Below are 17205 nucleotides of genomic sequence, written 5' to 3'. Positions count from 1 at the left end.
ATATTTCAGGGTTAGGCATTTAGTTGAGATAGTGTGCCTATGTGATCACGTGACCGTAGCCGCTAATAGGGAGAAAACGCAGAGACGCCGATAGCGCCTTGTTCGAAAGCTGCACAATTCATCTTAGAGTAGAGCATCTGAATGTTTATCAAACGCATGCTTTTTAATTGAATGCTTGGTAACACTTTATAATAAGTACACACTATTAGCATTAGTTAAGCATTAATAAATACAGAATTCATCATATATAACACATGAATACTCATTGGGGTACTTATTATAAAGTGTTCCTGAATGCTTAAGTTTAAAGAATATAAGAGTTGTTTTCCTTAAACATTGTGTCTATTAATATCATCTGTAAGAACCAAAAATGAATGAGTTACAACTCATTACACTTAAAGACAATAACCTACCTCACAGCTATAGAAGGACATGCATTTGTGTGCGTTTGTTCTTGTGTATGTATTTAAGTGTGACGCCAAGGGAGACGCTGAACTCGTTGGACACTAGACGGGCACAACAACCAGGATGTTCAGTTCTTCCATTTCAAATTTTTTTTTTTTTTTTTTTATAAATTAAAAAAAGAGAAAAGAATCATCATCAATGCTGCTTTGGCGTCGAGACAAAACAAGATATCTACATTGTCTGCGACAGAGACAACGCAAATCCCTCATGACAGAAGTGTAGACAATGTGCGAGAACGAGCCGCGGAGGCAGAGCCACACTGACAGTGACATCGGCTGCGAGAGACACCGAGAGCGTATTGAGTTGAAATCCCTCTGGGTGAAAGCCAGTGTAAGTGCGAGCTTCCTTGAAAGAGGGGTTAACTGCAAAGACGGAGGCAGCCAACAACAAATTAAAATTGATGAACTTAAGACGGTAGTGCCGAGTCTCTCTAATTAACAAAAATAACCAGCTCTCTCCCTGGGGGTTTGGCACTGGGATGCTGGAGAAACAATGAATTCAAACAGGTTCACTCCACTAAACTTTTGTATATTGCATGAGGTTAAACCCTGAACTTTCTCAACGTGACGCTGGGTTTATTTCGACAGCTTGAAGTCATGCAGAGGAAGAGTATGTTTCAATTAGAAACAATGAATCATTAATGACATCTGCAAAGGTGAGCTGTATGGAAATGAGCTTGAAATGAAATTGCCTCTTATTAAGACTGAATATCATAAAGCAGAGTTTTAATTAAAACAGAAGCAGTTTCTTATAGAACGCTTATTTAGAAAAAGGACATCAACATCTGTTTACCTATGTAAAATGCTCTGGCGTACACAAAAAACCCGAAATATTTTAATACATTTAAATGTATTCATGCACACATTTTGGTGAGCGGACGAGATAATGAGGTGAGGCACACGTGCTTGGGTTTGACTGTTCGTCAGAGAGGCCAAAGTTGGCTTTGTTTGCTCGTAATGTTTACCTTGGCTACCGCAGGTGTGCGAGCATTCTGCCCACGGCGACCAATCAGAAAGTATACAGTTGACAGGACAGTGGACCACACACTGCTCTGAGAGACTCCACTTGTTGATCAGACCGAACTGCAGCGGAGAAGAGCAGAGCGAGAGCTGTGAGGAGGGCGAGCTAATTATTTTTTTTTCCCCACTAACAAGAAAGACAGAAAAGAGCACCCTCATTTCCATGTCTCAAATGAGCAGCAGTTCACGTCAGGACAATGGAAATGATGCAGTAATTAAAAAAAATAAAAATAAAATAACAACAAACGTGAAAGGTGCTCTCGAATGTTAGGAGAGAATTGTACGTTATATTCAGGCAAACATTACACAGAATAATAAAAACAGTGGTTGACAGCATCACAGCCTTCATCCCGATAAAGTCTCGCCTCGCTCTGAACAGGAAGTTACAGAACAAGAGTGATATCCGCTGTGGGACACAACAGTGGAAAAAAAAGGTGCGAATACTTTTTCTCTTACTGGATTTAGTTGTGTTTGCCTTGGTAGCCGACTGCTTCATGATGCACGACGGTGTTTAGATTTAACCTTTTAACAAGTCGAGGAACTTTCGGTAATGAATGAGTCAACGGGAACAGACGGGGAAGTAGAAGACTAAAGCTTCAACTAAAATAATTTACATCTTATCGTACAACGTTCTATTGTCCCTGCTTGTAAACATATGGCATGAGAAATATAAAACTATTATTACTCCAGTTAAAAACCATTTCATATTATTTTCTTACACCATGCATGTATTTACACTACTGTTCAAAAGTTTGGGGTCATTTAGATGTCCTTGTTTTTTAAGGAAAATAATTTTTTTTCCAATGAATATGACATTAAATGAATCAGAAATACACTCTATACATTGTTAATGTGGTAAACGACTATACTAGCTGCAAACGTCTGGTTTTTCATGGAATATGTACATAGGTGTATAGAGGCCCATCAAGCAACCATCTCTCCAGTGTTCTAATGGTACATTGTGTTTGTTAATGGCGTTAGAAGGCTATTGGATGATTTGAAAACCCTTGAAAACCCTTGTGCAGTGACGTTAGCACAGCTGAAAACAGTTTTGCTGGTTCTTTTCTAATCTTGTCAATGTCTTGACTTTATTTTCTATTCATTTTGCAACTCTTTGTATGAATAAAAGTGTGAGTTTTAATGGAATACGCACAAAAATTGTATAGGTGACCCCAAACTTTTGAACCGGTAGTGTAACAACTCCACCATGGTGGAAAACAAATATGACAATATGTACAAACTATATCAGGCTATGATGATTTTTAAACTGCAGAATCCCATTATGAATGAGGTCTTACTTCTCACTGATTACCTGCTCACACTTCTGCAGCTCCACGATCTTTCCGTCGCTGCGGACGCAGTCCAAGAGACGCGACCGCGAGCCCTGTCCACATATGGTGTTTTCGCTCAGCTGGCACGTACTCCATTCTGTGCACACACACACATCCAGCAACGTTATGGACATTAACAGCAAAAACCCAACCATTATGAGGAGTTTCTACTTCTTTGTTAAGCTTGAAACACACAAATCTCACGTGCGTTTATTTAAAAATGCTCCCACCTGAGACTTGGTACTGGTAGGTGAAGCAGGTACTGTTGAGGACGCAGGGCTCCGACTGGACCAGCTCTGGACAGGCAGAGATATCTGAAGCTGGGAGGCGAAGTGCTTCTCTACTCCTGTTCCTTACTGTCCCTTGGTCACATGGCTGTACAACAACAAAAACAATAAATTTTAAGTCCAAGAACTGAGGAGACTTTAAATCTCACTATTCACATAAAATTAATGACAAAATACATCCGTCATATTAGAGAAGATAGGATTTTAATATAACAAATCTGAGTCATTACGTTCGAAAATAGAGTTGAAAATGCTTTCTTTAATCCACAAACAGCAAATCACCTCTCAGACAAATTGCCTTCTGTTAGTGTCTGAAAAATAACCCACAATTGCACAGCATTACCGCGTCAATTCTATTTGTCTATGTAAGGAGAGCAAACGCACGCTTTCAGTATGAATTCTCAAGGACAAACAACACAAAAACATTCTCCAAAGCAGCCGAAAGTAAAGGACCGCTTTGTAAAGTGGATGATACTATGAAGGCAAAATGAAAAGGTAAACAAAACAACTCTCCCTGATAATGCGTGGCAGAAATTAGGAGGGACTTTTTTCTATTAGTGCAGAAACAAATGAGCAAAATAAACCGTTAATGGATATCAGTTGCAGCTCTTTGTTATTGTTCAACACGATTCATTATTGGCTCCTGACAAAACAGATTTAATAATTAAAAAAAATATATCAAACGATTCCACAAAAGGCAGAGTCCTTCTCTTCACTTTATTAGTGCATTATCCAACCACACGGCGTAGAGCACCTCGGCGACAACTTAGACTCGGCACAAAGCAGCACCAGGCACAATACAAATGTCATTGTTACTTTGTTATTTTCCCATCAAGAGGCCGTGTTGTTCGAATCGTTAATACACCTGCGCCCATCTGAGTGTGCGCTGCTTGTAAAATGAGGTGTGATTAGGTGTGTTGTTGGCACATTGCTCTCTTGAGATGGTGGAAAGCAATTGCACGTTTGACCGAAAATAACCCGCGGTGAAGTCAATTGTGTTTATTTTAGCGCCACGTTATCGAGACGGGGATTTGTTTCTGCAAAGGTGGCTGCAAAACATGCATATTTGTCTTTTTTTTTTTTTTTTTTTTTTTTTTAGGGAAGACACCTGGAATTACTGTACTATTATAATGCCACAGCTATAGGCCAATAACGATGAGTGTGACATATTTGGGAACATGAAACGCAATAGGAAATCGCGATTTTGCTCAAGCAAAGCCACAGGGTGCGGAAACTGTGAACAAACGAGCAAGAGATGTGTGAATATGACGAAACTCGAAGCTTAGCCGCACGAACTGTGCGCTGCCTCTCTGCTCTTGTTCAAAAATGCCGAAACACGTGAAGTCACAGTTAGGATTCTGTTTCACATTCTTGTTCACACTTTGATGGTCACACAAAGTTGGATAGAAGAGACTTTGTTCTTTCTATAATTGGAACAATGATGCAATCCTAATCTAAGTTTCGGTGAAAACAAGTGAACAATTTAAAACTCCAGGAATCCAACACAAAAGCCTCCATATCACCTTTAAAACCCCGGTAACCCTTGCTCCCTCCAGGCTCACACTGACCTCCTGTGCCTCTCACCCCCTCATCTGCCCGAAGCATTGAACTCTGGGAGTTACGTGGTTCTCTCTGCTCCCAAACTCTGGAATAAACTCTCCTGAAAAGCTGAGAAAACCTGCCTCACAACTCACCCTTTGATGTGCTTTTAACTAACAACTGTGCTGTTAATATCACTGTTTTTCATTTTGTACGGCAATCTATTTAAGTTAATTATTATTATATTATTTTGTAGCAGAAAGGCATAAATACAGCAGAATACTACCTTGATATTTAATACCACTGTAGTAAAGTATAGAGTAGAATAGAATAGAGCAGTGTAGTTTAGTGTAGATAGTATAGTATAGAATAGAATAGTACAGAACAGAATAGTATAGAATAGAATAGAGTGTACTGTAGAATGGAGTAGAGTAGTGTAGTATAGAACAGAATAGAGTAGTGTAGAATGGAGTAGTGTAGTATAGTATAGTATAGCATATATTATATTATAGTAGAATAGAGTAGTGTAGAATGGCGTAGAGTAGTATAGTATAGTATAGAACAGAATAGTGTAGTATAATATATAATAGAATATAGTAGTGTAGAATGGCGTAGTGTAGTATAGTATAGCATAGTATAGAATAGAAAACAATAGAATAGAGTTCAGTAGAGTAGTATAGAATAGTAAGGAGTAATGTAGTATAGAATAGTATAGCATAGCATAGTATTGTATAGTATAGAATACAATAGAATAGGATCAAGTAGTGTAATATAGTATAGCATAGTATAAAATAGAATATAGTAGAATTGAGTAGTATAGTGTAGAATGGAGTAGTGTCGTATAGCATAGTATAAAATAGTGTAGAATGGAGTAGTGTAGTATTGCATAGTATAGACTAGAATACAATAGAGTAGTGTAGTATAGTATAGTATAGTGTAGAATAGTATAGACTAGAATACAATAGAATAGAGTACAGCAGTGTAGTGTAGAATGGAGTAGAGCAGTATAGTATATAATAGTATGGAGTAGAGTAATGTAGTGTAGAATGGAGTTGAGTAGTGTAGTATAGTATGGTATACTATGGAATAGAATAGAGCAGTGTAGAGCAGAGAGGAAAAATAAAGACATTTTTAAATCACTTATGTAAACTTAAGTTGATGCTGTATGTAAAAAAGCATCAGTGTGTATTTTTGACACCACTTTTATGACAATGTTTTATACCAGATAGTTGAATCTCTACCTTCTCTTTTATCTGTTGGTACAGGTCACTTTCTTTTACACAGACACATAAATGAAATGAAATTGCAAGGACTTCAATAGCTTCTATCGTGGAACTATTAAGTCTCATCATAACCATTTTTAAGAAAATCACCATATCAAAGATCCAGGTTGTACTAGATAAATAAGCATCGTCTGTGTTTCTTCCAACATAATGTGTTTGTCCCTTCCAGTGCTACTTGGCAATCTCATCCAATTTAGTCACTTATATATTTCAAATATAAGTGAAGCTACTGATAACGATGCTCGCAAATGTTTAATTGGACAAAATTGTGTGCATGAAAATGACGGAGCAGGTCTTAATCTTAGCAGATAGAATGCAACATCCACCCACAGATGGCCACCTGGGAGTAAAACAGTACACAGTCTCATTTCAGTGAACCTCAAAAGAGTCAAAAACAGTGAGTGTAAAACAGTATTGCTGTGTAACTGTAAACATGAGCATGATGTAGAGCAAATACTGCCATTTATGTGCTCAGGTGTGATAACCACTCAAGGCTTTTTCCTTGATACTGTGATTCATGGCTATTGCACTGAGTCCTGAGGCTAAATACAATCTCCTCTTACTGCATTGTTATTGGAAAAGTTGGCTTTAACATAACTTAAACAACGGAACATCATTGCTGAGCTCACTGTTGTGGGACAACATCACACTGTTATCATCCAGGATGCCGCACTGCATCACTATTACACATTTTAGACAACTAACAACTTCTGGTTCTAATCAAATAACACTGCATAAGAGGCTCATTCTATCCAAGTCCTGGAATTGGCTGCAGGGCTGGAACAACATAGTTTACATTTAACACCTCTATTTCTTCTTAAAGTGTGTTGAGATTAGTTTTTTTTTCCTTCCGTATCTGTAGGAATTAATGCATACTTCTCAAGGTTTCTACGTGTGATTGGTATCTCACGGTCAGCCAGAAGTTAGGGCATTTGAGGGTGAGATACTTTTGTTGTTGAGTTGTGTGGTCTGGGCGGATAATGGAGTGGGATTTCCAACTGTGTGAAAACTGTTCACAACCCTCGATTCTCCTAATTATATTGTAGTTTTTTTAGTTAGTAGTTTATCATTGTGGTGGCTGCAGGATCAGATTAATGCATGACTAAAATTAAAATGCAGCAATGTATGCATTGTCAGTTTGTTAGTTATTATTCAAATATATGCAATAGGTAAATGTTAATGCAGGTCATAGTGATTATTATAGTTATTCCACACTAACTTTTTCTCTTAAATTATGATTAGTGGTAATAGATGTGTATGTGTATATATATATATATATATATGTACACATATACACATACGTACATATATACACACATACATATGTACTTATATATGTACACATATACGTACATATATACATATACGTACATATATACATATATGTACGTATATACATATATAAGTATACATGTACATATTCACGCATATATGTGTATATGTACATATGTACATATCTCTCTCTGTATATAAAGATATATATGTATATACAAATGCAAATACCACTATCTTCACTGAGCCAAGGATACATTTAATTGTAACATCACTTACGGCCACTACAGTGTTATAGGATCCCAAGTTTGGAGTTTCAGACGTTATTATATCACCACATGTATTAAATGGCTGATATGCGCTGACGGCGAGAGCGCTGCCAAAGCTGAATGAGTGAATAAAAACAAAAATGTGTCGATGAAGACTAATTAAAAAAATCCATCTATCACTTTGAACAAGTGGTTCTGCGACTCGGCTGTTGAAGTGTCAGATGAAGTGCGCTGCTTGGCAGGAAACCTATATATCTGTGCATGACCACTCGACCAGTCGGCCTGTGGCTGCAATCACTGGGGAGCATATTGTTCTAGCCTGAGGGTTAATATTCATACACTCCATTACTCCACCCCCCTGCAGTGCAATATATGATTTTAAACCACACAGTATTATAGAGCAACATGAAGGATGAACTCTATAGGGCTAGCTTTTAAAGTAAATCTCAACACTTAATTGAGCATTCAAACTCAAATGTGTTATCCATGTAGAACTACATCAACAAATGTAACATTGCGACATGACAAAAAGAGACATGACAAGGGCTATTTTGTATGAATTATAAGCCTCGAGAAAGACAGAAGATAAAGCCTCTGATGGATATACGTCATTATTGATGACTTAAGTACTCTTGACTAAAAGCTTTTCAAATAATGCATATTTAAAATGTTAGCTTTTGCAATTTGACATCAAACCCTGGTGGGTTTGTTACTGAGGACCTTGGAAAGTAGACCATAACTAATTTCGGAGGACTGGTTCTTAAAGGCCACATTATACTTCTACGACTGCGTAATGCGTTATCCAACTGCATAACCACCGACACCCCTCGAGCCCTCATACTTCTCCGTCATGGTGCCGGATACACACTGCAATTTCCAGCCCTATCAGTAGGGGTCACTACGCAAGGTTGTTGTGCTTGCAGCTACAGTGAGCAATGATGTCCGAGAGAGAAAGACTGTTGTTGTTGTTGCAGCTGACTAACATTGGAACACAGATACTTTTAATACAAAAATGGAGACGTGAAAGACTGACGTCTCCGGATGTACAGAGACTGATGGCAGGACAATTTAACAGTCTTATTGGACTGATGAGGGACATGGATACTTCAGGTACTTCCAAATGTTGGCTGGCAAATTTTATGAACTTCTACACCTTGTGCTACCTCATATTAATCATCAGGGCACCCCGCATCTCCGTTGATGCCGCCCAGAGACTGGGTGAGGACCAAACGTAGAGGGGTCTTCATAACAGAAGATAAATTGGGCTTAAGACCCCTTGCATCATCAGTGATTTTAGTTTTCATTAATCCCCTCAAACGTTTGTTTTTTATTCACAATTTCACACACAAAGTTAGCCACAAATAAACCTACGCCTACCTTAAACAAAAGCAACAACACATCTTTATTTTTCTCCACAGTCTATCAACTAACCAAGAAAACAGTCACTTAGTTTTTTTTCGCTTCTTACCAGGGAGCAGTTGCTCCAGGGTCCCCACGGAGTCACAACACAGTCACTGGGACAGGCCAGAAAGCAGACTTGGGCTCTGTGTGGCATTTCCTCCTGATCACACAGACCTTCCTCCACAGAGATGGCCTCCCCGCTCACTCCCTTCTTCACACACCTATAGCAAAACAGCCAGACACCACAGATGAGTCGAGTTTCTGGGCCACGGCAAACTGGGTCATTTTAGAATGTTCAAAAACAGTACAGTGTTCCTTACTTTCCGGGCATAAAAACAGGTTGCACCTTTTTCTTGTGTCAGATTGGGGTTTGAGTCATTTTTATACTGTCTTGGTGTACTTTCTGTCCTATCTGGTGTAATTCGTTAAAAAAGTTACACCCAAAAAACCCATTAACTTATACATTGCACATTTAACACTACATAAGTCATACATAAATTAATTCAGCTAATTTTGATACTGTAACATTCCCATGATATTTCCTGTTCTAGACTTTTGTCAAATACTAGAACATAGAGAACATCTGTATTTTTGCTCACAGAGAGAGTAGCTGAAGGTCGACTTCTGCCTTTTTCGGTAAGTTTGTGTCAAAGACAGAAGTCACAAAATAACATATTTGAACATACTTGATGGAGGCAGCAGTAGATTTACCACTTGATGTAAAATTGCAGAATTTCTCTATGGACTTGGAATTGTTTTTTGACTGAATAGGAAATCTAACAAAAAACATTCTTAAGATGGCTTAGACTGAAGCAGGAGCCTTTTGTAAATGCCTAAAATCTGTTGCCCCTGTTGGCAGCCATGCCACGAATCCAGGTGCATACAACCGCACCTTTAAAAAAAAAAAAATGAAACCATCCCTTTAACTGTTTGATTTACCCTGTTACTGTGAGTGTTGTCAGTACGAGTGCCAGCTACAGGCTCATTGCCAGTCTGCCCCTCTCATGGAGTGTCACAGTGCCAGCCGAGTTGTGTGCCAAGCAAGACTCCCCTTCACTGACCTGATCTTGCGGCTTTGGACTCCCTCCCCGCAGGCTGGCAGATCATCCAAAGTGTTGATGGTACAAATGGACCAGGGCTCAGTCCTCCACTCAAACTGGCTGCATTTAGTGTGGCATGGCACGGCCTGGTGTACCTGCATGCATGCAAACACACACTCATTAATTCACACACAAAAGCTGTTTGTAAGCTGCAGGGACATAAATATTCAGTTACACACACAAATCTATACACACATAGGTTTGCGCAGCTGCCCTTTTAATGGACATTGACTTCCATTCATCTGGACAGTCGAAACAGCGTTATCTCAAACCAGTTCATGACTAACCCTAAACTTAACAAAATCACAATTCAAATCTTAGTCCTAAACTTAACCAGTTCCTCTGAAATGGGGTTCTGCCTCATGAGGACCAGGTTTTGGTCTCCATGAGGACTACAGGTCATCGTTTATACCAGAAAAGATCCTAAAGGAGGTAACAAATACAAGTACACACATTCTAAGTGAAGACACTTATAGATATAATAATAATCTAAACACACAATTTAATGCCTGATCCCTGTCCTTAAACTAACCCAAAACCTCAATTCTAACTCTAACAAAAAACAAGCTCAAAAAACGATTCGAAGTTGTGAGGACCAGACTAATGTTCTCACAAAGTTTGAATAATAATAATAATAATAATAATAATAAAAAGTATTACCACAGTTTACCACACACACAGATGAGAGTAGTTGGTGCATACCCATGCATTGAGAATATTAGGGACACATCATTCCCCTTTCATTTTACAGTAATGAGGTTTCTCTGGGTTGAAACCGCTGTTCCTCAGGGGCTTTTATTTGGAAAATTTAAGAAGCAAAGAGGAAAAACTATACTTTTTTTGCTCTGATCTACACAGCCTATTTTTATACATCTCTAAACACTGTTCTATAAGAAACCACTCTAATTACTTGTCTTTTGTATGGCCACGCATCACAGTTCTCAGGCCACGTGCATACGAGTATACCTGCACGTCTCAGGTGACCCTAATGACTCTCTTTCACATCCTGATTAAGACGAATCCAACAACCTGAAACCAGGTCAGAGGGGTGAACGATCAGCATTGTTCAAATTAACAACTCTCTAGACAGGTTCTTCTATCTGTTTTTTTTTTGGTTCCATTTTAATAACCAGTTAGTCAGAAGTGAAGAAAGAACGTTCAGTTGCCTACAGCTAACTACAGATGATGACTATGACCTGGACGACAGAGAAACCTTCACAGAGATATATCCCATTAAAGCAAGAAGCATTTTAGTATTGGAATGGTGTCCAAAAGTTTGACAAAGGCTAGAAAACAACCTTCAAGACAGAAAGTTGAGGTCAATCTGAAGAAAATGAGAAGGGAATTTAGTACAGAGTGTATAGTAGAGTTTCGCATGATGTGGTGAGAACAATAATTGGGTTGAGAAAAGGAATAATGACGATGGCAATAGGCCCTTCAGCCTCGGATGAAATCAAGCCTACACACTTCAGCCGGTAGCTATGGCATGTCTGTATAACCAAGGAAGCAACCGGTGCAAAGCTTGTGTAAACACATGTTTACTCTCAATCTATGTAACAGTCTGCCTACCACACTAAAAGGTATACTCTAGAGGACAATTTGTGGAAACAGCAATGACAAGCTGTAATGGTTGCCTGTAAGTGTGTGTTTATGAGTGTGTGTGTGTGTGTGTGTGTGTGTGTGTGTGTGTGTGTGTGTGCAGAGAGGGAACGTGTGTTGTGTATTTCCTCCCCCACGGACCACACAGATGCCTATTAGACACCCTCATCATCTCCCATCTGTCCCTGCAGATGCCCCTACTGGGTAAACTGGCAACTGCTCTGCTGCCACTTTCTCCGACACCACAAACTTACCAGCTCATTTTTATCACCATAAAAAGTCACTCTCCAAAATATGTCCCCGTATGTATTGAGCACTTAACGTTTGTTCGGCGAGAGATTATGAGAACATAACACCTACTGTGTGGGCTACAGAGATGACAGAAAATGTGTCTGGCAGGTTTGAAGGCTGGTGTAAAAAAGACGGAGCGGAATAATACGAGTCACACACATTTTTCCTATGAGTTCTCATTACAGACGGAAACAGGGATATTTGATCTTAGTGAGAATCAACTGTGCTACAGATCAGTTCATTCGTTCGCTAAATGATAGATGAGCATTCTCCCATTTTTTTGTTCACTTCTGAAATTTCTTTAAAAATGCACTTTACCAACTATTGGAAATTAAGTGGGGTCCTCACATTTGAGAATATGGGTGAATTCCAATTCCTTGCTTAGCCCTCAATCTTAACCCTCAATCTCAAAAATGCACGCTCCAGCCAGTGCAAGTGCTGTCCCGATTGTCAGAAAAATTAAGTTGAGGGTCAAGTTTAAGGGCTGTATCGCCCTCAATATTGAGATTTTCCAAGACCACCCTTGGGAGCAAGGGCTACCCAGAATGCATTGCGTGTTTTCACATAAAGATGGAGCCGAAAGCAGCGAAACGAGTATGCTACAAATTTAGTATTTTCTTTGTTAATAGAGAAACAAAAAGGATGAAAACCATTGTATTATCTTAGTTTAGGCCCATATTATGGATTACTCACGTCATTGTTGCGTAACATTTATTTTTATTTTATGATGTTTTGTCAATAGCCGGCCGGTGCGGACAAGCGATCGTTTGCTATCGTTTACTTTTCAATAAGCCGTGGTGTGTGGTAACTGTCAGCTGAATATGTCTGTGGTTGTGGTATTTGTATGAGTATCATCGTATAACTAACTGACAATCTAATAACTTGACTGACAAACGGATCGGAATAAATAATCGTGACGTAAATGTGTTCTTCTTCTTCTTCTTTTTTGGAGTTGACAGACTGGACGCTTTTGTGTTATTCTGCCCCCCACAGTCTGAAGACGTATCTACATTTAAGGGGTGTCCCATTTCTAAGTGACAAAATAACCTGCAACACTCGGTTTTGAGGGCCAGTTAAGATTAAGGGTTGAGCTTGAGGGTTAAGATAGGAATTGGAATCAAGTCTGACTAACTTAATTCCCTTCACCTACGAAGCAGATGGAACAGTATCCCAAATGCTGCACATGAATTATTTCCACTTACTCAGAACTCTCTCTCTCTCTCTCCAATCAAGCTACTGCTCTTTTTCTCTCGACCAAAAGGGTCAAAGGAATATGTGACTCTAACAGATCTGGCATGCAATTTCTCTTCATTAGCGAAAGCAGAGTACATGTACAGAATGAACAGCACTGACCTGAGCCTGCGTGGATGTCCGTATTAGCAGTGCATGACAAGCCAGAAGTTGGGCAGGGAAGAGAAGAACAATGATATGATCATTAGTTTGGATTTTGCCTGCAGGCACAGGAATGTATAGATTCTGATCTTTAATAATTGACGGATTTAAATACAATACCACATTCTGGCTGGAGCCTCGTTAATGAGGATAAAGCAGAATTAAGTACTTCATCATTCATAGTTGTAAAATGCTGAAGTTGGATGCAACAGCTGTGCAACGTCCAACCCCGCAGCGAAAGGTAACTCGCAGGAACTAATTTGTCTGGAGATGGCGAGAGGGACGTCACCATGGATGAGCATATGCTCAGAGACGCTCGACTGTGTGTGCTCTGTGTCTGAACATGGCAACTAAAAGTAATTGTTATTGCGGTTTATGCTGTCCCGAGTCTTCACAACAAAACATTTCTTTTTAGCCTAAGCATTATGCAGCAACAAATGGTCAACACAAGAATATGTGTCCATGTATCCTGTTCTAATCTCCATCGTTTCTCATTAGTTCACGACACTGCAAATCAGCGTGGGATTAAAAGCTTTGGCTAGGAGCGAACTCATCTTCATTTCTGGTTACAAGGCAATAGTTAATGATCATAAAAGTCTGAGATTAATGGGAGGAAATGTGTGCGAGTTAAAGTTGCCTAATGCGTGACACGGAAAGCAAATGGAGCTGCCGTTTAATATATTTCATCCACTCCGAGTAATAATAGTCGTGGCTTTCATCCAAAAAAACATGATGAGGCTTAATGCACACGCATAAATACTTTATGTGCCGATGCGACGACGCATGTGCATTCACATAAAGACAAAGCAGACAGATGGACACGTGCACGCAAGCACGCATTCTTGCACAGCATTGTTTGTGTGGACACTGACATAATCCTTATAGCACCTTACCCTAACCTTAACCCTAAGCCCAGCCTAAACCTGGTATTTGGTAGTAATGGAAAACAAAGATAGTTAGAGGAAATGTAGTGGAGTAAAAGTAAAGTACATGTACGTGAATTTTGTACCTAAAGGTGCATTATGTAATAAATCTAAATCCTCATAATATGTCACAGAGACTCAGGAATAATGTTCATATAACAAACTGAACTCACCAACAACAACAACAGTACAGCCAAAATCTTTGCATTAAAAAAAAATCTGCAAATCATGTTTAAGTTTTGAAATCATGTTCTGGCATGTGGCGCCACCTACCGCCGTCTACCAATCATTGCAGTCAGTAGAGTCTCAGGTGTTGAGCAACCACGGGGTTGCCAGTTATGTCTGAGCTACAATGGCGGAGAAAATAATAAGAGCGTCGTAACCGTTTTGGCCACATTCTTACATATGGCTCCTTTAGGTACAGCAACAAATAGAGGTGAAACTAAATTAATGACATTTTATGGACCAAACGATTAATCGATAATGAAAATAATCGTTAGTTGCAGCTTTAGTAACAAAGTATTTGTACATCGTTACATAACAACACTGCATACACACACACGCAGCTTTACTGTCAACAAGAGTTAGACACAGTGGAATCGATTCCCATGTGATCATGACTTCCAAAACACACTAAAAACTGTGCAGACATACTGTATAATGCATCTTTACGACTGCCTTACACACATTGAAGTAAGACAACTGTATGCGCCTGAGGGGAAAAGGCATACAATACTGATAGAAAATGTCCCCGTCTGAAAACTGAAATCTATGCTGCTGTAAAGTATTCGATTGAGGAGAAGATAAGAGGGAAAACGCTGCCCCGAAGCCTGAAACGTTTAGCAGAAAAATGTCTGCTGACTGTGAAAACAAGCAGGAACCACAGGAAACCAGCCTTTAATCTAAAAAAAAATAAATAAAAAATAAAATAAGATATATAAATCAGAACAACATAAAAGGGACAAATCATTTGCAATTTCCAAGTAACTCTGAGTCAGCACTATAGAAACTCTGATCTACTCTTGAGCCCAACTGCCACAGTGACCCGCTCACTTTCCAATGATTTACACCGAGAGCACAGCATAGATTATTCCTGAGGGGAGCAAGACTGTCGGTAGAAACAATTAGAGCAAAGCACTCGTGAAATATGTTGTCATGTAGATGTGGATGCAACCAAAACACATAAATTAGACGCACAATAAAACAACAGGGAGTTTCACTCCTACCGCAAATTTACAACCACATATCCAATCATATCACGCATCTCGACCATAACGTTATAGCAGCTTTGCGATCGTTCCTTTTAGTGTTTGTAAATGTTTCACTTGGCTGGAAACACATTGTGTGTTCTCCATCCTATAGTCTCCGTCTCTCTATTTCAGCCCGACCGGTTATTACACAATCAACACCTCGCCCATGTCACACATGCACAGACCCCCAGATTCACCACCGATCTTGCAGATAACAAGCCGCATTATTTCCATTCGACGTTTTCCGCTGTATTTCCTGTTTGATTAGGAAATAAATTCACGTTTCTATTTGAACCAGAGCTGCGTTTCCCTCCTGTGTCGGCCTTGAGCTGGGTCGTGACAAGCCCGACTAAAACCACATCAACCTCGTATTTTGTGTTATATTTATTATTGTGGTTTTTTTTGGTGTTATACTGATGTACTGTTGATATAAATTCATTTTCTCTGTGTGCTGACCACTTAAATCTTGATTTATATTTATTATTCATGACTGATGTTATGCAGAGTTTTAAAATGTGCCCCACACTGATAGTTTTGGGGGGAATTTTATACAATTATTGAAGTCATCCACACTTATTTCTGTGATCCGAGCCATTGAGCTAGTTTACATTTTATAATATCGTCCTCTTCTCTCTCCGTCTACTCTAAGAAGATTGATATTCAACATCTTTGGACCAACTGCTGTGTTCTCTCTATGGCAGGGAAATGGCGCAGCGCTCCATAATTGCACAAATTATTCGGCCATCAGGTTCCATTCCAAATTCATTAAAAAAATAAATCTTCTTTTCTCATTTACTTTATAATCTATGAGGTCACATATCGCGTAACATATACATGTCATAGCTCAAATGAGTACTGTGTCGGTAGGATCAGTTTTTAATTCAATGTAAGATGAGAATAAACACATGCACCGTTTTCTTTCAGCTTAATTAGATTTGTATTCTATCCACATTTTATTATGGTCGGTTTAACGAGAAATCAGCTGTTGAATAATAATTGTTCCGTTTTAGAAGGAGGAGCTGTTCATTCCTCAATACACGACTGTTACATCTCAAAGTGAACTTACAACTGTAAATTAATGAATACTTTATTTGAGTAATGTTGAGCAAACACTCAGAAATCGATGATTGGATTCCAGGTTAGTGGGTCACAAGCTCACGGGCAACTCTGCGACAACCTTGAGTACAAAAACAGCCACGTTTTTTTTCAAATGATAAACGTGTATATAATATTCACCCAGCCATTCAGTACAAAATTTGTGTTTCTAATTAGCAGACAGAAGCTATGATTAACCTTTGTATCCTGAAGTAAACGCTGGGAACCATCTGGGTGGTCAGAGGCTCCAAATTGAAGCCTTTCTGGGTGACGGCACTTTCCACTTCCACTACAATATGCATGGTTTAAAAATGCAGAGAACCACCTCACATTTTGGGGCTGGGCCTGCAGGGGAAAAAAACATATGCCCAAGCACTGCTGTATGATAATTATACCTGATTGACCCAAGGTACTTTCATCAACAGTTGGCTCCTAAAGCCTTTTGTTTTAATGAAGCAGAAAGACCAGTTTGGCACCTGGGTGCAGTGAGGTAAAAGTCTTCTCTTCCTCCATCTCATCTCTTTCTGGTAGTCAGCCATTCTTTAGATTCTGTGACCATTCACCACCCAAAGCCACAGTTGCCCTAAATGAACAGCATAATTATCAGAAATAACCATTTTATGTTTCTGTAATGGAAACTCTTTAACCCCCAAATTATATTTTTAATGCAAAAAAATAATTATTATTCT

The 17205-nt window shown here is 39.1% G+C and overlaps 1 protein-coding gene across 1 annotated transcript in view; it reads right to left on the bottom strand.

The window, feature by feature from the left end:
- The window catches only part of thsd7ba (thrombospondin, type I, domain containing 7Ba), a gene marked incomplete at both ends in the record, with an annotated part of 137447 nt that overhangs the window by 12616 nt on the left and 107626 nt on the right, over positions 1 to 17205 (bottom strand). The window contains 5 exons of the mRNA XM_083908877.1: positions 1430 to 1547; positions 2797 to 2912; positions 3046 to 3190; positions 8934 to 9087; positions 9928 to 10061. Coding sequence (XP_083765003.1) covers positions 1430 to 1547; positions 2797 to 2912; positions 3046 to 3190; positions 8934 to 9087; positions 9928 to 10061 — 667 coding nt within the window. The remainder of the gene's footprint in view (positions 1 to 1429; positions 1548 to 2796; positions 2913 to 3045; positions 3191 to 8933; positions 9088 to 9927; positions 10062 to 17205) is intronic.

This window comes from Microchirus variegatus, assembly GCF_963457635.1.
Source record: "Microchirus variegatus genome assembly, chromosome: 22".
NCBI lineage: Eukaryota > Metazoa > Chordata > Actinopteri > Pleuronectiformes > Soleidae > Microchirus > Microchirus variegatus.
This window is presented reverse-complemented; position numbering and strand designations above follow the sequence as displayed.